Source organism: Rhamphochromis sp. 'chilingali', assembly GCF_963969265.1.
Source record: "Rhamphochromis sp. 'chilingali' genome assembly, chromosome: 16".
Classification (NCBI taxonomy): domain Eukaryota; kingdom Metazoa; phylum Chordata; class Actinopteri; order Cichliformes; family Cichlidae; genus Rhamphochromis; species Rhamphochromis sp. 'chilingali'.
In genome coordinates, this window is record NC_137943.1 from 8,497,734 (window position 1) to 8,520,312 (window position 22,579).

At 42.3% G+C, this 22,579-nt stretch overlaps 1 protein-coding gene across 3 annotated transcripts; it reads left to right on the forward strand.

Moving 5' to 3' along the window:
• The first annotated feature begins 6,122 nt into the window (after positions 1-6,122).
• col6a2 (collagen, type VI, alpha 2) lies at positions 6,123-19,247 on the forward strand. 3 transcript variants are annotated; one of them, XM_080862055.1, is made up of 32 exons: positions 6,126-6,339; positions 8,079-8,166; positions 8,302-8,402; positions 8,501-8,644; positions 9,313-9,675; positions 9,756-9,776; positions 9,871-9,936; positions 10,037-10,135; positions 10,230-10,256; positions 10,374-10,400; positions 10,494-10,538; positions 10,641-10,694; positions 10,774-10,836; positions 10,927-10,989; positions 11,092-11,145; positions 11,229-11,264; positions 11,358-11,420; positions 12,079-12,141; positions 12,258-12,320; positions 12,414-12,476; positions 12,562-12,612; positions 12,697-12,795; positions 12,874-12,936; positions 13,017-13,052; positions 13,141-13,186; positions 13,280-13,432; positions 13,522-13,616; positions 15,047-15,228; positions 15,324-15,502; positions 15,600-15,638; positions 17,525-17,856; positions 18,379-19,247. In XM_080862055.1, the coding sequence occupies exons 2-32, from the start codon at positions 8,091-8,093 to the stop codon at positions 18,646-18,648; spliced, it is 3,036 nt and encodes a 1,011-aa protein (XP_080718181.1). In that variant the 5' UTR covers positions 6,126-6,339; positions 8,079-8,090; the 3' UTR covers positions 18,649-19,247. The 3 variants fall into 3 exon arrangements, with proteins under 3 accessions (XP_080718183.1, XP_080718181.1, XP_080718182.1); XM_080862056.1 differs by lacking the exon at positions 6,126-6,339 and adding an exon at positions 7,452-7,505; XM_080862057.1 differs by lacking the exons at positions 17,525-17,856; positions 18,379-19,247 and adding an exon at positions 16,084-16,802 and having other exon boundaries at positions 6,123-6,339.
• Positions 19,248-22,579: the final 3,332 nt, after the last annotated feature.

Here is a 22,579-nt window from a genome sequence, read left to right on the forward strand (position 1 = left end):
GCTAAACTGAGGGCTTTTTGTGGCTGGCTAATTGGTGTTCAGTTTTGCAAGTAAGTGCCTTCAGGTGTATATTTGAGTGGTTGCAATTACCCGATGTGTTTTGTATTTTGGATACATGTGTTTTCCAAATGGCACCCTGAAATTTCATTTTTGAACAAAGTGTCTTATGTATGAAATAGAGTGTAGTATGCAGGACCATGTGTGTTGCATAAAGGAGTAAGTGTGTTGCATAATTGCAACCAGAGTGCAAAGCAGCACTTTTGTTTAAGGTATGGGTACATGTGTTTGGGGTATGGTAACAAAAGCTTCAAGTTGTGTTACTTTAGTCTAAGCATGGGTTTATAGTGTTCAAGCAACGAGCAAAAACTGTAAATTAAGCAATTAAGCAGATAGCTGATTAATGTCATTCTCAGTAACAATGATGGCCAAAGAGATATCAGTGGGCAAATCCATCATCGGGCAAATCCATCATCGGGCTTAAAAAACATCATAAACGTATCAGGGAGATAGCAAAAATATTTGGGAGTGGTAAAATCAACAGGCAACGTACTGGTCAGCTCAGCAACACCAAAACATCTGGAAGACAGAAAACAACTAAACTGCAGACAACTGAGAGAATTATTTCTACGGTTAAGAAAAATGTCTTCATAACATCCTACCAAGTGTACAACGCTGTCAAGGAGATAGAGATCTTATACAATCAATAATGAAAATGAGACAAAATAAGAATGGAAATACAGAGGGTTTGCAACAAGACGCAAACTACTGGCTTCACTCGAAAACAGGTAGGCCAGATTTGATTTTGCCAGAAAACATGTAAAAGAGTCTGGAGAGTACTGAGAAAAAGGGAAAAGAATAAAGAAAGACAAAAACAAGAGTGTCAAAGTGTCAGGGTATGTCAGCAGGTAAGTGACGGAAGTGACGGACAAGGTAAGCGACTCGTAACTGACGTCAGACGCCAGAGATTTTGGCAGAAAATTAAAGCGAATGGTAGTTTAGAATTGAACAAATTCCTTTAAGCTTCAGTATTACCAAATACACTTATCAAATGCAGAGAAACTCACAAACAAACAACAACTGAAGGTGACTATGGTAAAGGCCTTGAAGAGCATCTCAAAGGAGGAACCAGCATTTGGTGATATCTATGGGTTATGTATCAGTAACTACTGAGTGCAAAGGATTTTCATCCACACAAACCCATCTACCTATCCATCTATTTTCATCCACTTATCCGGGCAGAAGCCTAAGCAGACAAGTACAGACCTTCCCCATTCACCTTCTCAAGCTTATCTGAGGGAACACTGAGGAATTCCCTGGCCAACTGAGAGATGTAATCTCCTCGGTGTGTCCTAAGGCCTCTTCCTGGTGGAACATGAAAAATTTCATGCATAAGAGTTTAATCTTCATTTCATACAAAACTAAAAAAATATATTGTGAAACTTTACTTAGATAAAAGTGTGGTTGTGAGATTAGCAAATTAGCATGCAGCATTGCCATTAACTCTGGAAATTCTCCAAGAGTTGCTAGCTGTGCTGTAGACATGTTTGGTTTTTTTTACCTGTTCTTTGCAACAATATTTAATATTCTTTTAAATAAAACAATAATTTTGATAGATAATCAGGAAAGAGTGAGGAGAATTTTTCAGCCTGTTTTACACTGCTAAATGTCCAAGTGCTAACGTCACCATTTCCCATTTGAAGACAGCTTAATGTTCCATCTCTCAGTGTAACAGGCCAGTAGTCTTGTACAGCTTCCAAAGTGCTACCCATTGTGACGGCAAGTATCAGCCTGTTGAAATGCCCCTAGCAAGACAAGATACAGGACTGCTGACCTCTTTGCAGAAAAGGACAAGAGAAGGAATTCGTTTAGCAAAAACTGTCCATGATTTATTTAAAATATTTGCCTCTTCATCACTCTGTATCCACAGACACAAATGTTTGATTTTCTTCTCTATTGCTCAATGCGAAACACATGTTTTAAATTAAATCTCCTTAGTCAGAATTCAGGAGAAATTCGTTGAGACTGCCTCACTAAATCTGCTGTTTTCCCCTCCAGTGATCCTGATTTTTTTGTTCAGATCTTGACTGTGCAGCATTTATGTGTGCACCAGACATTCACTTCTGTTCGGGGTGTGTGTATCTCTGTACTGTTTGGTACATAACTTCCTGTGTCCAAGTAATTTCAAAATGACCTGAGCCCGAACGGCGCTTATCAGATTGTTCCACAGATCTTTCCCCAGTGTGCATGTTCTTTTATGCGCATATGCATGGGTGTGTCCAGTTGCATGTTGCCATGCATGATTTACATTTGCATGCACCTTTTAAATCTGTTGCATGCATGCAGCTATGCACTTGCACAGTGGTGCCAAGCACATAACTTGTGTTGGCTCTTCTGCAGCTTTTCTGCAATTTCCCGTGCTCCTTCTGTTTTCTGAGGGGACTGGACCTTTCTGTGCTGTCCTGCCCTCAGACCTCAGTACAGACTTTTTCCAAGGAAATTCGCTGAAAGTGTAGAAAATGTTTTTGCAAGATGTGTCCAAAAAAGCGGCAAAAAAGTGTTTGTCTATTATAGTTCTCTAGAACTCTGGAAATGGTTATGCATTAAACCTCCTCAGAGGGTGAAAGAAATGAAAAAAAGAAAAAAACAGAGAAGAAGAAATTTAAGTGTGTGTGTGTGTGTGTGTGTGTGTGTGTGTGTGTGTGTGTGTGAGAGAGAGAGAGAGAGAGAGAGAGAGAGAGAGAGAGAGAGAGAGAGAGAGAGAGAGATGCAAAGAGGTAACAACTACCAGCTGTTTTGTCTAAAGACAAAGCACATCTGGATGAAGAGAGAGACTGCCAAAAGAAGCAAAAAATGGGGGTTAATGTTAACTTGTGTAATGTTTATATGTAATATCCTGGCATTTGTTCACATATACATATACAGATCAAGAACTGCTCTGGAAAACCTCTTGAAAGAATGGCTCACATTCACACACCCAGTGACCATCACAGAGATTAAAGCACATCAAATAACCCATATCTGCACTCAGTTTGTTCTGCGCTCATTACAGACAGCAAAAATGTTTGTCTGCTTTTTCACTGCACAGCTCTTAACATTTTTATTCCCCCCCCTGCCCATGTTGCCCTTCATGTGCATTTGCAGTTGTTTGCAACAGGCACAAATAAATTGTTCCTTGTGACCTTTTCCATGGAACTGTGAGAAAATAAGCTGCAGCAGTGTCTGAGTATGATAGTTTTCTAGACACTTTTCTTCTACAGTAATCCCTCTACAGAACTCTCTTTCAGTCCATGTGACAAAAATTAATGTGTGTGTGTGTGTGTCAGAGAGACACAGAGAAGCAGAGACTGGTTTACTCTTATTCGGGAGGAAGGTCATTCCTATCCTATGAGTCACCCAGTTTTAAGAGAGACCAGAACACCCCCATCTCTCCATCACACACACACACACACACATTGCTCCACTCTTCTCTTTTTAAGGAAAAACCCTTCCCCATCCAGAGAGAAGAGCTTCACATAGTAATAACTCTGGTCAGCAGCTGGCCTTCTCTTCCTCGTCATTCTCTTTTCTGTCTCAGCACTTCTTCTCATCTTCCCACACGGCAGAATGCTGATTCCTGCCTCACCTCCAGACACCTCTGTAAGCGAGGTAAAGTTAAGAGCAACGTCTTCAAAAATGTCCTTTCACAGATTCGTTACGTGTTCATTCGTGTCGCTTCGTCTAAAGCTTGACAAGGTATTTTATGTTGATCCTTGGTACAGCTTCAAAATAAAACTCCAGATTTTCATTTTTATTTTTTACAGCATCTTCCTTCCACATGAGTTAATCCACATGACCGCTTCATTTCCACATTGTTGGCTCTGCCATGTAAAGGATGTACAACTCTGTTCCTGATTTGCCTCCTGTGTTCTGCGCTGGATTACACATTAGTGGCAGTGTTAGTCTTCACTGCAAAGGCAGCTCCAGCAGCATAATCTGCAATGATAACATAAATTAAGACATGTGTAACAAGTGTCACCTGGCAGTTTGTTGCTCTCTGCCAGGTGATTGGCTGAAGAGCTGTGAAAAGGTAGTGGGTGTGTGGGGTGAAGTCAGCGCTCTTCTGTGGAAAAAACCAGAGGCAATTAATTCACTCAGGTGCGAGTGGGTATACTGTCGGTAAGAGACTTTTGCCATTTTTGTTTGGATCTTTTGCTATTGCATGTGCCTATTTTTAATGTGTCATTGGACTTTTTTAGTGTGACCACGAATTTTAATAGAAGAATTGATCAAGCCCTAGATCGACTGCGCGCAGGGAAACTGATCAATATTGTAGGTATATTGAGTGTTTGTTTTAGTTTCATGATTTTGAATGGTTTTATAAAATTGCTATTTTATTGGGTAATATTTTAATTGATAATGTTGTTTGTTTTTCAGCTGTGCTGTCTCTGCTGTCCTTTTTTTTTTGTTCTTTTGATTGATTTGTAATTTTGTTTTGGTTAGTCCGTCCAGCCGTAGAGGCGGTTATTGATTGAGAGTAAGTTTTGTAAGGGCGGACTAACCTCTCTTTTGTTTTGTTTTTTATTTTAATTGTTTGTGCCACTTCCCTTTATCTCTCAGATCACAGGCCATACATAGCACTGATTCCCAGCTGCGCTGAGACCCGAATTGTTTGCAGTGTGTGCCACGATTGCAGTGTCACTAAGCGGGGTGTGACGGGTTGTAGTGTTATTTTGCACAGTTTGTGTGGTAAGTCTCATGTGCAGCTGGGATATCAGCAGGATGTGTTGTAAGTCCTGTCTGGAAACGACTGGGAATTTGTATGTTTAACTCATGTAATAAATAAATGATCAATTATTTCTTTGCCCCGTTTACTCATCCCTTGTCCTCGGTTACACATGCTTTCCATTCACACTATAAATCTAACTGTTTGTGCAGATGTGCACAGACAGGGTAAATCCCCTAAAAAAGGGGAGAACTCCCACTACGTTAACACATACAAGTAGGTAAATAGTTTGCTTTAAGTCCCTCAAAATATGTAAACATGTGCGCCTCCTGTGTTCTGCGCTGGATTACACATTAGTGGCAGTGTTAGTCTTCACTGCAAAGGCAGCTCCAGCAGCATAATCTGCAATGATAACATAAATTAAGACATGCTTTCCATTCACACTATAAATCTAACTGTTTGTGCAGATGTGCACAGACAGGGTAAATCCCCTAAAAAAGGGGAGAACTCCCACTACGTTAACACATACAAGTAGGTAAATAGTTCGCTTTAAGTCCCTCAAAATATGTAAACATGTGCGCAGAGTCATGCACAGGCTGCCTGTGTTTACACCAGGTATAAACTACAGAGCTTGGCCTATTAATTGCAAGCATATCACCAGGAACAGGCAAGACGGTGGGTTAGGAGTATGGAGGGGGGTGAGTCCGCTCTTTATCCTGTTTTATTTCATTCTGACCTGCCACATGTCTGAGATCAACTGTGAATACCTCCTAAATGCTTTAGCTCGAGGACCTGAAAGCTCAGCGTGTCCTAAGGTTTTCACCATGTGTTCTGTGGAATGGCAATGATAAAAAAAAAAACTGTGGCGTTTAAGACAGAAACAAGTCTTGGCATCCCAAATTAGTGGTGCTTGGGGGGAAAAATTGAATGCTGTAAATGACTTGTTGGCCTATAAGATTATAGGCCAACAAGTCATTTACAGCATATCAGAAATATATCTCTCATCAATGATATCAAGTCATTTTGAGCCAGAAGAATATTCATATGACAAGACAGAAGATTGATCAGCCCAAATATAACATCACACTTCTATAAAGAGAATTTAATTAGTTTAAGTGGCCAAAGATGTAGAACACGGAGCTTGTATGATAATGCAGAATCATAAGAATATTTCCATATCAGGTCATTTCTTTATTTTATATATGAGTTCTTCATAAATACACGTTGACTGCAGACTTTATATCAGGATAAGTAAATACATTAGAACTAAAGAGCACATATAAACACTGGCGATCACTTTCTGGCAAACGACCACCTGTTGGCACGGCAGGCACTTGGTACACGCACGCGCACACACACGGGTTCCAGCGAAGCCACGGCGCCTCCAAGCGGACGGCGTTGCGCACTGAGCTGAGCTGGGAGGAGGAGGAGGGCTCAAGAGCTCGTAGCTGGGGTTGGACCGGGACAGGCGGACGAACGGACGGTTCTTCTGCGGGAAGCAAACGCGCATCCAGGGTGTCATTTCCCACTCTCTCTTCCTGTATCACTCGTTCTCTCGGCTCCCCCCCCCCTGTGGAGATGAGGAGATAATCAAAAGATAAGCTGCTGACGAAGTTCTGAAGTTGTATAGAGTTTGGGTAAGCTGCACTTTTACGCACAGACTCTTTTTGCTTCTCTGTTTCGCTCTCGCTCTCTCCCCCCGTGTCTCTCTCGTGAACCTGCCTGTCTCCCTCTTCTCTCCTTCTGTGTCTTGTAATTTAGTCCTATGAGCTGAAATGACGGTGTTTTCTCAGCCGACGAAAACTGTTGTGTGAACTCTAGCTCTCAGGCGAGAAGTTTGTGAGTTCTCAGAGCGTCAACCTTCTCTGAGAACTCACAAACGTTAAACAAACAAATAAAAATATCAGAGAGTGGATTGTATATTTCTTTGGGTTTTTTGCACGATATTCACCCGCTCTGAGCTCTAAAGCTGTGAGAGCTCCCACTCGCTCGTGGCCCGGGCAGTGGAAGAGGAGTAGGAACATCTGCAGAAGCTGCAGGACTCCTGCGCAGCTCATAGCCTTTTGTCCGCTAGAGGGACCCGCAGCAAAGCGCGTCGCTGACGAGGTTCTGGCTGATATTCCAGCATTAAAATAAAATGTAGGCCGGTATGAAAACTCACTCAGCAGCGCTGGTGGGGGAAAAATCATTTTGTTTCACAGATACGAGCTCCACCGGCAGAACAGCTGAGCTGTGTAGAGTGACATATATGAATGACACATGTAGTATTGGAAATTGTGTTGAAAGTTCTTTGTTCTCAGACGGAAGCTGTTTTCTCCTGTTTTGCGCCGTTAGTGTGCGTTTTTTCATACTGTGCTCTTGTAGACATTATTTTAGCTGGAGTTCCTAGTTTAAATGGAGTGATGGGCAATAGAGTTCTTAGCTTCTTTCATTTTGCTTCTGCCCAGATCATAAGAGCTCCCACAAGGCCCAATGTGCAACTGGTTTCTGTACATTTGTTTTGAATGGCAGAGACATGTCCCGTCAAAGCTGTAAAGTGTGTGATGCAAATAAGGTCACCGAGCCTGCCCTCAATGAGTTAACCTTGCTGTGACAGCTTTGGCTTTATGTGAGAGTGGAGAAATCCTGTTGATGGCAGTAGAGTGAGACCTTTGAAAGAATTTGGTTTGTGATAAAAATGTGTGCCTTTCTTTTTATCCAATCAACAACCTGTTTTCTGGTCTCCAGATGCAGCCATAGGCTGACCCTGATGTTCAGGAACACGGCTGAGGTTTCATGCTTTTTGTTTTGAGAATATAATCAGGTCAATACCTCGTAGCTTTGAGCTTGAACTGAACTACTTCACTCCTGCACAAGTTTTGTTGTTCTCATTGAACTTTGATGGAATCTGGTTGTAGTTTAGCAGCGGGTTAAGTTTCTACAGCGACACAGTCATACAGTCATACAGTTATTACATTTTTTAGCTTTTCTTTTCTTTTCTGTCTTTGGACACACACAAAACAAGTTTGACTCATGTGATGCTTTCAAACCTCTTACATAACTGCACGGCAGCCATTTTGTTCACTGTACAACAGTCCCTGCATGTGTTTGTTTGACACTGATGTCAGATGAAGAAAATGAAAAAAAAAAAAATAAGTTCAGTTTTAAGCAGGAAAAAAGCACTCTAGATACAAAAAATTCATATAGTGAAGCGTGCATTTTCAGGGTTTTTTATAATGTTTTATATATTAAAGGCTATTCTCTCATCATTTCTTTTTTTCATCTTAATAATCTCATCATGCATGTCTTTGCCTTTCTTTGCTGTTTTATCCTGCAGTTGCCGAATTCATTTCCCAACTGCAATAACTGAAAAGTGTGTTTCAATGTGTCGTGACAGGAGAAGAAGAAGATGGTGGGGTTAGAGTTCGTCCTGTTCGCTCTTCTCTTTGGAGCCCTGACTCGTGCCGAGAAAACCGATTGCAGCAGTGAGCACGACAAAACTGAACAGCCACAGTTTCACTAACACAACATGGAACATTTGTCTGATTCAAGTACTCTGTGATGTAACAGGAAGGAAGGTTTAAGTTTGTGTTTTTGTGTTCTCATCTTTTCCCTTCTAGAAAAAAACGAATGTCCCATAGACGTGTATTTCACCATAGACACGTCGGAGACTATTGCCCTGCAGGAGCCGCCTCCTGGAGCACTTGTGGAGAGTATCAAGGTTGCTCATTTATTTACAACTCTGTGGCTTAAAACGATCCCTATTGTTGGATTTAGTAAAAGTAACAGCCGTGTTGTGTAATGTTGTTGATGCTGTAGATATTCACGGAGCAGTTCGCACAGCGTTTGGATGATGAAGAGCTCAGGGGTGTCGTGCGGATCACCTGGAAAATCGGTGGACTGCACTTCTCCCAGACACAAAGTGTTTTCAGTCGGTTTGCATCCAAGAATGATTTCATCACAGTGAGTGACGCACATCTCAAAAACCTTTAGTCTTTCAAATACACCTGTTCACTTTTTGTCCAATAGCCAGCTGGCCTAATTGGCACAGAGATGGATCAATTCAGCTCAAGTTCATTTTATGTATTAGCACCAAATCAAAACAACTGTTACCTCATTGGGCTTTATATTGTAAGGTAAAGACCCTACAATAATACAGAGAATCTGTATTATTCTAAAGCATCTGGGAAGGAAAAACTCCCTTTTAACAGGAAGAAATCTCCAGCAGTACCAGGCTCAGGGGAGCACAGCCGTCTGCCCTCCCTGTCTGGGGCTGAGGGGAGGTAGGCAAGACAAAAACCACATTGTGGAAGAGAGTCGACTAATAATAATAACTAATGATTAAATGCAGAGTGGTGTATAAACACATAGTGAGGGAAAATAAGTGAATGAAGAAGAAGCATTCAGTGCATCATGGGAAGCCCCCAGCAGCCTCGGACGAATGCAGCATAACTAAGCAAGGATTCACGGTCACCTGATCCAGCGTTAACTGTAAACATTTAAAACAGGAAGGTTTTAAGCCTCATCCTATCAGGCTTCTCCTTTAATGTTTCTGCTGTAAATAACATAAAATAACACAAATTTTGTAACTCATCCTTCATGATAACGCCTCTGATTTTCTATGTTTCCAGGGTGTGAGGGGAATCAGGTATTTGGGTAAAGGGACCTACATCGATTGTGCCCTCAGAGAAATGGCAAAGGAGATACAGAGCTCACCCTCATACCCCAGGGCCCTCCGATTTGCTGTTGTCATCACTGATGGTCATGTGACTGGAAACCCGTGTGGGGGTATTAAGGTGGCAGCAGAGGAGGCTCGTGACAAGGGCATCCATATCTTTGCTGTGGCAGCATCGAATAACATAGAGGAGACTGGGCTGAGGGACATCGCCAGCTCTCCAGTGTCCCTCTACAGGAATGAATATGCAGCTGTGAACTTCAGCCAGAACAGAGTCACGATAGATACCCCAACTATTGATCGAATCATCAAGACAATGGTAACTTCCAAACACACACGCATAAACAGTCACAGCTACTGACAGCTACTGCTAACGTTTTGTGTCCTTTGTCTTCACAGAAACATCTGGCATATGTAGAGGTAAGACACACCTGAGAATCAGAAGAGGATCAGTTTATGAGCTGCCTTCCTTTATCTTCACTGACTGTCTCTCCTTGTGTCTTGTGAACCGCAGTGTTACAATGTGTCCTGTCTGGAGACAAAAGGGCCTCCTGGTCCAAAAGGCCACAGGGGACAAAAAGTGAGTTTAACACACACACAAACACTCATGCTTAGAGCACTTTCACCTATGTGACTTTGATCCTCACAAATGTTTTCTCGTCTGAACTCGATGACTGCAGGGAGCTAAAGGAGACAATGGCGAGCCAGGAATAAAAGGAGAAAGAGGTCGCCCAGGAGACCCCGGTATCGAAGGTCCAATCGGTCAGCCCGGTATCAAAGTAAGAAGCCACACTTTCGCCTACCCATCATCTTCATCAGTGCAACTCTTAACATTGATTTAGGCTTTATAATGACACATGGTTTTCTTTGTAGGGAGAACCAGGTCTAAAAGGCGAGAAGGTGTGGCTTTTGGATTTTTTCAACTATGAATGGGCTATGGAGATGTTTGAAAATGAATGAAAGTAACGTCTGTGTTTCTTATACATAAAATGACTACTGACTTTTGTCTGACTACAGGGAGAGATTGGAACTCAGGGGAAAAAGGTATGTCTAATCTAACGTCATCTCTAAATAATCATTAATGCTGGAAGGTGATTTGCTTTTCTCATCTAACTGTTTCCTCTTTGTTCTCATTAGGGTGTGGCTGGCATCCCAGGACGCAACGGGACAGATGGGCAGAAGGTAGGACTCAAGCAGTCTTTCCTTAAATGCTCTTATTTTGAAATGACGCTCCCAGTTTTTGATCATGGGATGCTTTTCTGATGTATTTGTCGTTGTCTTTAGGGTAAAATTGGGCGAATCGGCGCTCCAGGCTGCAAAGGAGACCCAGGCGACAGGGTATGTCACGTCACTGATTACTATTCAAAACTATTATTACATGCTATCTATTTATGGTCTGTTTTTTGATGGTTTGCAGGGTCCTGACGGTCACCCTGGAGATGTCGGTGAACGTGGTCCTCCCGGATCTGATGGAGACAAGGTAGATGGTCGCTCCTGCTGTAAAAATAATAAAATTAAAAAATCTATAATTTGTTCAAGAGGTGATGAAAGTCTGCTTAATTGTCTTTAGGGAGATCCTGGGCGCCCTGGAAGATCTGGTCCGCCTGGCCCAGACGGAGATGGTGGACCAAAGGTAAATTCTGTACCAGCAAACAGACAGAATAGCAGCATGGAAGTCACATTAGTATGATCAGTGTTGGAGGTGATAGACTAAACTCTGGTGTTTCATCTGCAGGGAGAGAGGGGAAGTCCTGGATCACCTGGTATTCCTGGAGCGAAAGGAAACACTGTAAGATGCATCCCCACATAAATAACAAAGTCACACTCATTCACCTGCTTCAAGGCGCTGATTGCTGTGTTGTGTGTTTTTAGGGAACCTCTGGAGTCCCGGGTGTTCGAGGCGAGAATGTGAGAACACCTATTTCATTTGCCAACAGTCGTTCTCCTGCGAGCTTTGTCTTTATGTGGCATCACAGCTGCCATGCCTTTTTTTGTTTGTAGGGTAGAAGAGGAGACTATGGTCCAAAGGGTTCACAAGGGCCTCCAGGCACTAAGGGAGAGAAGGTATGTCTTTATGTACACACTGACACAAATCGTAAATGTCAGGTTCAGGTGGTTTGGTCTACAGTAGGTGAGCAACTCATCAACATACACATGCAAAACATAAAACAACAGATAAGCAAAAGAAATGAATGCTGTTTTGTACTTTGAACACTGCCAGCCTTCATCAAGAAGGAAGAAACTGAAAGTCAGTATGCAAAGGATGCGAGTGGTCAAAGTAAGATCGAAGCAGCCGACCGCTGGAACTGTCTGGCCTCAGCTGTGGCTCACCAATCAGCCTTTTAGACCAGTCAACAACTTAACTGAGAGGTTTTTTTGCTTACAAATAAGCATCTGACCTGCGCCAACAAGGAAAAGGATAGACTAAGAAAAAAGAGTTTCCTCAGAAATGACAGTCCAATCAGTCAGTAAAGGCTCCAAGATTTTTACAAGACTTTTTTGTAAATATTTTTTACATGTCACACTGACATCTACTAAATCATCCAGGACAGCGCTGTGGTTGGTCTTATCGTCTGAGGTCCCACTAACTTTTGGGACCTTTTGTAACTTTTACATCACCTACGTGATGAATTATTCGCATATCCTCAAATGATTTGTCTCTTAAATCGGTTTTATTATTCCACCACTGGGAGGCTGAAGGGCGTTTTTTACTGTGTTTCAGGGTGAAAGTGGGCCTGAGGGCCAGAGGGGCCTTCCCGGTGAAACAGGAAGCGATGGGGCAAAGGTAATATGAACTGCGGTGTCACATTCATTGATTCATTGTCATTGAACACTATACAGTCTTGAGCTCTTTAATCTACTTGAGTTTGTTACATGTGCACTTTTCTTTGTTCTGAACAGGGTGATGTTGGCTTGCCAGGACCTAGGGGACCAGCAGGCCCACCAGGAGAGAAAGGAAGAACCGTGGGTTAAAAGTCACATTTGAGAACTATATTTAAAAGTCCCTTAAAGACATATATGTTAATCCACTCTCCATTTACTCTGCTTGTATTTTAGGGCAGCAGAGGTGACCCTGGTGATGCTGGACCTAGAGGAGAGCCTGGAAACCTCGGACCAAAGGTTAGACTCTCCACGTTTGTTTCTGTGGTAGCTGTCTTCATAGCTGCAGTTCCTTGTTTTAACTCTTTGTTTTATCGCTACTCAGGGAGACAATGGAAGAGCTGGCTTTAGCTATACGGGATCAAGAGGAGAACCGGTAACTTAGAATCAATGCGTTAACACTGCTTATAGTTTCTGCCTGACATGGCCAGGTGATGAAATTTTCCCCGATAATACGCAGGGTGACAGAGGAGACAAGGGTAAGCGTGGACCTCGTGGCACCAGAGGTGACTGTGGTCAAAAGGGTGAACCTGGACTTAAAGGAACTCCAGGACAACCAGTAAGTAGCACCTCGGATGAAGTTTGAAGTTTCTCTTTCGCTCAAAGGAAAGCTGTGTGATTTATTTCCTTCCAACAGGGCGAGCCAGGGTCCCAGGGTGAACCTGGATCAAGAGGCCCAAAAGGAGAAGCTGGGCGTGATGTGAGTACACAAAAAACAAACAGACAGATCCATAATGTAGTTGCATTCGCAGTGTGATATTTCGCATTGTCTTTTTGCAGGGAGATCCTGGCCCTGAGGGGGATCCCGGCCTCACTGTGAGAATATTGCAACCAACTACACTTTTATTATGTCAGCACAAACACATGATGATGATTTAATGATGTTTCCTGTCTTTTCCTGCAGGAATGTGACGTCATGAACTACATCAGAGAGACGTGTGGCTGCTGTGGTGAGTTTGTTTGCCTCTCTCTAAACATTCATGACATCAAAGTGCTCTGTCAGATTGTCAGACCTTCACAGCGTGCTGCGTTTTCATCTCTAGACTGTGAGAAACGTTGCGGACCGCTGGACATCGTGTTTGTTATCGACAGCTCAGAGTCCGTGGGTCTCACCAACTTCACCCTGGAGAAGAACTTTGTCATCAACACCATCAGCAGACTGGGATCATTTGCCAAAGACCCTCTGTCAGACACAGGTAGATACAGCTGTCAGGCTTTAAGTTCACATTTTTACAAGATAACTCCCAATTACACCTGTTAATAAGATAGCCACGCTTGTTTCCAGGCACTAGGGTGGGAGTGGTTCAGTACAGTCACAGTGGAACCTTCCAGGCCATCCGGCTCAACGACCCCAAGATTGATTCATTGGCTGCTTTCAAGGTCTCACACAGACGGACACAAACACATGTGTCAGTTTATTTTTAGAGTAGAGAGGAGATTGTTCTTTACACCAGATGTTTTTTTTTAATGAACTAGGCTGATCAGTCTGCACATGTTCCTCTCAGTACGTTGCTTAGTAGTGTCTGAGCTGCAGAAGATGGAATTCACCATCATAAAGCAAGTGTCTGGCCACATATGATGTTTTTCTTATTATAAACAAATCAGAAAAGAATAAAAACGATGATACACTGCATATAACAGGTTGATCAGCCACTGTGATGTCACCCATTGACTTGGGGGCTCTCATTTTAAAGCTTTCAGTTTTACATTTTAGCCAGTGCTATTTCAGTTTTTTAAAAGCACATGTCCCAGGCCAGGGATGGATCATACTCAGATCTTGGATTTCAAGTTAATACTGAAGCAATTTGCAAGTTAGAAGGCTACCACGCCCAGAGATATGCCTCATTTATTTCATTTTCATTAGAGCTTTAATCAACAAACCCAACAACACGTTGGATGGAAGATTTGAAACTTAGCACTGAGATTTTAAACTAGTTAAGAAAGTGTTTTCCAGACATCATGAATCAAATTTTAAAAAAGCAGAGTGATTTTCCCAGACCTCTTCACAATTGAGGCTTAGACGATCTGCCCCCTGCTTGGCATTAGAAAGAATGTAAGAAGTGTAATCCAGCTTCTCTCAAAATATTGTTTGTTACAATTGCTGATTACATTTGGTAAACAAGTTTAAATTTGAACTTGAATGTGGTCAGTGCAAACTTTATCCTATTTTATTACATTAGGGTGTGTCTGAAAAAAATGGAAATAACTTCTGAATCTGAACAGTGATGTCAACACAGCAGTACCTTAAACCTGCATTCTTTCTAATGGCCAGACAGGGGCGACTCATCTGGTTGCAAAAACAAATCTGTCTCTATGAAAGTTTATGGGAAAATATATCCACTTATCTATTGACTCATAGCCTTGAAAATCACTTCACTGTCAAATTCATGGTCCCATGTGCTAGTTTTAAGTCCTATTTAATAATACAGAGTGTTCATTTTGTAATTTATGGTTCCACTAAGAATGAAAAAGATAATAAAACAGGGTATAATTTAGGGATAGTGCCTTTCTGATCTGCAAGCTACTGTAACCTCTATAACTATAATTAAGGTAAAATGCTTAGTTTCTTACCGACATCCATCCTTTTGCTTGTTTCATTTCAAAAAAACCAAGGCAGTAAATGACAAAAAAAAGGGATTCAACAAACCATTGGGTGTCATTACAGCCTATAATTTCACCTCAGCACATATTACCATAATTGTTTTTATAGAACAAGGCCGTAGTCAGACATGAAGCGCCTTTGTAAAAATAATGGTGGTGATGTGACATAATACGCGGCAAACTCTCATACTGTCGTCTCCATCGCTCAGGATGCAGTAAAGCGTTTGGAGTGGATCGCAGGAGGTACGTTCACGCCGTCTGCTCTGAAGTACGCCTACGACAACCTGATCAGGGACAGCCGCAGAGCGAAAGCCAACGTCACTGTCGTCGTCATCACCGACGGACGCTTTGACCCCAGAGATGACGACAATCTGCTCACCTACCTCTGCAGGTGCTACTGGGGCTGTGGTTTGAGATTCATTTTTTGTGAAAAGGATCATTTTTATCTCATCGATTGTGTTTGTGTGAACCAATGCGTGTGAGTAGAGATCCCAACGTTGACGTGAGCGCCATTGGTATCGGAGACATGTTTGAGCAGATCGAGGAGAATGAGAGTCTGAAGAGCATCGCCTGCCAGAGGGATGGTAAAGTAATGGGAATGAGACGCTTTGCAGACCTAGTGGCAGAGGAGTTCATTGACAAGATCGAGACCGTGCTCTGCCCAGGTAAATACACAGAAATATTCATTCTGTGCAGCATGTAGTGGACTAACCATCTTGTTTTGTTCTTCATGGTTTGACATATTCGCTATCTTTGTTTTAGATCCTTTCATCGTGTGCCCTGATCTGCCTTGTAAATCAGGTAGGATTTTTTGTATAAGTCTAAGTGTCCTGTTGTAGCTTCACTTATTCCTGTAACATTTATACTACGCTTCAAATTAAGTTACTTTTTGTTTTGCCTTATTGAAAGTTCTTCCATCGAGGTACTTTTACCTATTTATACAAATCGCCCTGCATTTCACTTCAGTGGTGGCCATTTACAACTTAAATACCAATAGATTTGCCTTCTTTTTGAAGCATACTGCCCCGTTAGACTGCATTAGGATTTGGTTGCAATTTGTTAAACCGTGCGAGCAGTAGGTCAGTAGAGATCATTACACCTCCTTTGTATTGGTGCGATTACATTTTTTGGCTCAATCTAAGAATTTTCAAGCAACTCAGTGTACCTCCGACATCTCAGTTGGCTCTGTTGGTGCCTCGTGTTTGTGGGACCACGCCCACAATGTTATTCCGCCCACTCGTTGCAGGAGGGGGCATCTCTGTGGGGCAAGCCCCACCCCCTTGGAAGCCACTAGCCGAGGAAGGCAGCCCCTCATTGGTCCCCACCTCTTTGGAGGGTGTGACCAGCCTGCTGAACGGCCTGAGCGAGCAACAGTATGGGATTGGTGTGGCGACCATGGCGTACACAGCCCAGAGAGCCAAACTCGCCCAAGGAGCGGACAGGCAGCAGTGGACCCAGCTGTTTATCAACTCCTTCAAATATGTCTATGGGGACATTATGGGGGACCCAACGAAAGCCATAGGACTTTGCTAATGCTAATATGCTAACCATGCTACCTCGCCATTATGGATGCCATTGACTAATAAGCTTACTGCTGGACAAAGAATAGAATTTATTCAAACTGTGGGCATTGTTTTATTGTTTAAACTATGCAGATGAAATATACACCTGGGCTGAACTGCATGATATGAAGCTGGTCTTTTACTAAGCTTTCAGAGAACCCTTTGTGTGAATTGACTTCAGTCAAAATGTGGATTCATGATCCCTTCTGGCCTCAGAATATAAATATAAACATAAACATTTATGGATATAGCACAGTAATCCTGAGTATGTCTGTTAGTAATATGTACAGATCACGTATTTCAAAACATTTTCAATTGAAATGGAAAATGAATGTCATGCATTTGTTGGAGGCAGATTTGTCTACAGGGCCGTTCTTGTTATTCGGTTACAGTTGATGGAGCCTCATTATCACTGTGAATCACTCCGATGACAGGTTTTTTTTTGCTGTTTTGCACGTATCCATGGTTACAGCCTTTATGTTTTTTTCCCCTGTGAATGAATCACGTCGGTGAAAGGCTGTTGCATGTGGAAAATATCTGGTTTTACACAATTCACAGCATACTGTATGTGAGTCAGAGGATGGTGTATGTTAATGTTTGGTTAAATGAATTGGCACCGACTGTGAGGGAACTATTGTATGATGTGCCCTTGACTGGTGCATGTTTTTCGGGGGGATTTTTTTTGCATGTGGCTTGGCTTGCAAAGTAGGATGACTTGAAGAAAAGGACCACAGAGTGGCTTCAATCCAATGTCATGTTATTGTTTTAGCTCTGTGACTGCAACTTGCTGATGTGAACATTGTTCACGTTGTTCATTTTGTTTCCTGTAAAATGGGATACATTCATATATTATTTTTATTTTAATGTCTAAAGAGAATAAACTCAACGAGCAAACTAAAACAGTGCTTTATTGACAAGGCCGGTCAGAATCTGGGAAGGCTACTCAAAGAAATACTGAAAGAGCCGGACTGCAGCTGGCATGCATGGAATTACAGCATGTTGTTGTTAATATGTGTATATATATTTTTGTTGTTGTTGTTGTTGCGGGCTTTGACTCTTGAGCATCTGTTTTCCAGCTGTAGCTCACCGAACACCCTGCTATGTATGTATGTGTGTCTGTTCCAGAGCCTGCTGTGGCTGCTTGTGTTCAGCGGCCAGTGGATATGGTGTTCCTCCTGGATGGTTCTGAGAGGATGGGGCTGGAGAACCACCGCAGGGCCAAAGAGTTCATTGAGAATGTGGCTCGCCGTCTCGTCCTGGCTACCGGCGAAAATGACGATAGGAATTCCCGCCTGGCTTTGTTACAGTACGGCAGCCCCTCGGAGCAGAGGGTGGAGTTCGCACTGACGCATAACCTCACAGTGATCTCCGATTCACTAGCAGGCATCACCTACATGGATTCTTCCTCTGCTTTGGGCAGCGCTATCATCTCTGCTGTCAACAATCTGGTGTTTAAGGTATAACAAATATACACATCTTATTTTTTTTTAATTTGAGAAGTCCAGACCACTCCCTCCAGCTGTTTGAGGTGACACGCAGCTTGTGTTCTAGCCAACACCCGCTTCTAACTGTAAATGGCTGAAGGTGCTTAATGTCTAAATTGTTGTGTTACTTAAAAATTAACCTAAACACAGAGACTTTGAAGGATGAAGTCAGTGAAGTCAGCTTGAGAGATCAAAACTGTTTTTTACTCAGTTGTAGCATTGTTAACTCTGTTGTAAAGCTCAGCATTTTAACAAGGGAGTCTGTGGGGATTGACTCACTTTTAGAGCCTGCCTCATGTGGCCAGACGAGGTACTGCAGTTTTTGGCATTTTGGTGTGTTGTTTTTTTTTGCAGTCCTAGTGGTTGTCTTTTTGACTCCCTGGAGTTTTCACTGATTGACTGACAATCTTCTGGCATCACTAATGTCGCAAGTATGGAGCAAAAAATGCTCAAATGATACGCGACTTTATTATTTGTTTTATGTTGTGTTTGTAGGGCAACAGTCGCTTGTCACGCCGCAACGCTGAGGTGGCCTTCGTGTTCATCACTGATGGCATCACAGCCAGAGAGCAGCTGGATGAAGGTGTGAGCGCCATGAAGAGAGCGGAAGGCGTTCCCACGGTGATCGCCATGGGAAGCGACACTGATGAGGAGGTGCTAAAGAAGGTGGCGCTCGGAGACACGTCAGCCATCTTTAGGGGAGACGATTACGCCATGCTGAACAAGCCGGCCTTCTTTGAGCGCTTCATCCGCTGGATATGCTAGAAAGGAACTGTAAAGCTAGAACGAGAATTCATGGGAGGAAAGAAGGACCAGCTCCTTCAGCGTACATGTAAACACACCCTCACAGACCACACCTCTGTGGTCACTATCATTACTGGATGGAAGGCACTGAGGGGGCTACATATCCTGTCATTATGGGAGAAAATTAATTTACCAAAAGCAAAAGCAGTCTATGCAGGACACACACACACACACACACACACACACACACAAAGACATGCAGTATCATTTGTATCAGTTGTTCTTTTAATCTCAAATCTATATTTTCAGCCAAAGACCTCCCAAAGGAGAGGTACGTGATTTCTGAATGTGTACCACTTTATCAGTATTTACTTAAAAGGTGCTAAAGTAGAAAAACAAGGACAAAGCCATTTTATTTGGTATTGAATGTGTTTTTTACTTCATGTTATGCTGTAAATGTAGATTGATCAGGGCATAAAAACATGTAGACATGTTTCAAACACAAATTACACACACAAACGCATATTCAGTAGATAATTGCACACTGATTAACACGCAAGCCTAAATGAACCAAATCTGTAAACCTGACGTCCAAATAAAGCCTGATATTATGATCCCAGCACTGTCTGTTGTGTCTGCCAGCCTGTTTGTAATTTCTTTGACACCAGTGACTTTCCTCGGTTTTACGCAGTAACTGTTAGTCAGCTTGCCTCCTGCTGGAACTGCTGGATAATGATTCAAACCAATAAACTAGTTCTTTATATTGTAAAGGAAAATATATTTTGCTCATTTGCTGTGTATTTTTCTTTATGTATTTTAATTATAAAGGCCTGTATAAAAGAAGGACAGCTTTGACTCACAAACAAACTGCTTAGCCAGACTGACACTCTGCAGAACAGGAAGCTTTCATGCTCATAACTCTCCGTAACTAACAGCGGGTTGTATTTTTTCCCCCATTCACCCAGAGCAGGTGACATTAAAAGACAGGGTCAGCTTCTCTAGCAACCATGTGGATTTAAAAAATTAAATGTATAGACCACACCAGCAACATTTACATCCATATCCTATAGACACCAAAGAGAGGGGTGTATAAGAAGGGTTAGCAGAAGTATGGACATTATCAGATTTTTTATTCTTTTGGGACAATGTTTACATTTTAGTAGAGGTAGTCAGATCTTTTTGAAAGGTATTGAATGGTTTCGCTTTCCCGAGCCTTGACTTGATGCAAATAGACTGACCATGTATGATAAGAGTTTTTAGGAGTAGCTTAATTATTTCTTCCATTTCTTTTGTTTTTCATATTTGCATTTGGTTAGCAACTGTAACAGTAGAATGGCTGTCACAATAACAGTGTAATGCCTTTTTACCAATAATGTAGTTTGGGCTGTTTCTTATAGTTACAAAGGGCTTTCAAAGTTTTTACATCAGAAGCCGATCCTGTTGCAACCCTCCCATAAAGGACTACTTTTTAGCAGCCCATCTATGACCCTTGGTGCAGTGGTGTAATTCCAATAGAAGACAATAGAATTATCCTCAATGAGCACACATTACAATCAGTACTTGGCTGATTGTCCCTCCTAAATGGAGGGACAGTAACTGCGTCTCTCCATTTAGGCTTGGACTTTGTATCTTTTGTAGGCTTGGACTTGACTTTGGGCAGGTGCAGTGCCTGCAGGCCCAAATATGTTGCTGGTTGGTCCACCTAATTATGATCACCTCTGGGTCCAAAAAATCAACATGGTGGTGTCCGTCACACTACACACAACACAGAGTGCAATAACCAGGGGATGAGGTCACGATGGCTGTGTCCAATTTGACATCACGTGTCAGCGTGTTTGTTTCAGTTCCTCAAGTTCACGAAGCCAAAGCCAGCCAGCCTGTGGCAAAAGACAAACAGCACCCCTAGCCGATGCACCAGCCAAGGAAGAGCCAACCGCTGCCACTGCCGCTGCTGTCTCGGCACCCTCAGAGCCTGAGCCCACGCCTTCCTCATTTCCTGATGACACATCCCTGAAGAACCAGGAGCCCCGCCTGGGACCCAAGCCTCGCTCACACAAAAGGGTCCTCAACCCTCCTGAGAAATGTCTAATGTGCTGAGCGTGCCACCTCTCCCAGTTTGTGTCCATAAACCTCTTTTTCTGCTCCCCTGTTAATCTTCTCCCATTCTTACACTGCTCTTTGATGGTCATGTGATCTCTACACCTAAATACAGCCCAGTTATTGTTGTTGTTCACACCTGACGCCTGGGCTCATAAGTTGTCCTCAACATCTTGCACTTTCATCCCCCGTTTCTGACTCCCTGCCATCTGTCTTCTCCTCGATATTCTTCTATAATGAAACCTGCATTTATTACAGTCACCAATGAGTCAGCTGAATGGCTAGCTGTCACATTATCACTTTAAGTGTAACACTTTTCAGTCTCAACTTTGCAGTTCCTGTTTTCATCGTTTGTGGTACAAGCATTTGTAAGTGTAATTTGTTTGGAGGCACAATCGTTGAATTTTGTGTATGTGAAAACATTTCTGCATCTCAGGAACGGTTTGGACTACTTGCATAATTTTCAGCTTGAAACTGACCTGCAATTTGGTTTGGCTAAAAATTTCACAGCAGACATTTGCCCAAATTTCTGGGAGCTTTCTGGGGTGAACACAGCTTCTCATCAGTTTAATACAGATTATAGCCTTGGGCTAATTTCCATCTGCAGACCCTCTGGCAGGTTGGTGTTACACACAAATTAGTAAAAACATACAGAGACAACAATAACAGGACAAAAACAGTGATCACATTAAATTAGAACAAACAATGACAAGAAGAGTGGAAAACAGAGGACAATACAGATAACAATAACGGAAACACATCAGTTATATTGCACAAACCCCACACATGCCCTGACTGTCCTGATATTGCACTGACCCATTACACTAATAGTTGTTTCCCTTTTTGTAATACACTAACTCTTTTTCACGTCCAACATAAAGCATGATTAAACATGATCACATGTTTGCGTGTGCCTCAGCCACCCTTTTAAGTGACTCTTAAAGATAGGGAGACTTGCACTTTCCCTCACTGACAGGGGAAGAGTATTCCAGAAGCTCAATGCAATGACAAAGTTCAGACCTTAACCTGATGGAAATCCGTTGGTGCGACCTTAAGAGAGATGTGCATAAACAAATACCCCCAAACTTCAATAAACTGAAGCAACATTGTAAAGAAGAGTGGACCAAAATTCCTCCACAGTGATGTGAAACAGCAATAAAATCATACAGAACATCATTGCTTCAAGTTATTACTGCCAAAAGTGCTGCAGGTTTCTCTGTGCTGCTTTTTTGTTGTTGTTGTTGTTTTTTTTTGTGGGGGGGGGGGGGGGGGGGGGAGTCACTTGGGGAACAGTTTCAGGCCTTTATTGGCCAAGCTATCTATGATAGAGATGCAAAATCTATAGATTTGAACAATCATACTGAAAATCAAATGTTCAAAATGTAAATTTGGTGACAGGTTAACAGAAAGCTTGAAATATTTATTCTGACAGGGAATCCGTGTCTGAGATTTGAATATTTAACCCTAAAGGGCTGTTTTCATATCTGGAGGCAACGGGATTGTAAAGCATTGAGTTTCATTTTTGGTTAGTGCATCGGCATAATTATTCTGGCACCAAGCAGCGATGTGACCTGTGGATTACTGCAGGATAAAATAATACTTCTGGGCCCAGCTTTCAAAGTAAAAGCAGTTGTGGGAAACTGGCAAATGCTTTATTTCCATCAGCATTTAAAAAAGCTAAAGAATAAATAAATAAATAAATAAATAAATAAATAAATAAATAAATAAATAAAAAGGGTGAGTGGTGCGCTGGATGAATGAGAAAACGACTCTGTGAAGACAAAACAAAGCTATAAAAATGTCCACGTGCACAGACATGCACACAAAAACTGCCTGACTCCTTGCTGGCTGTAAC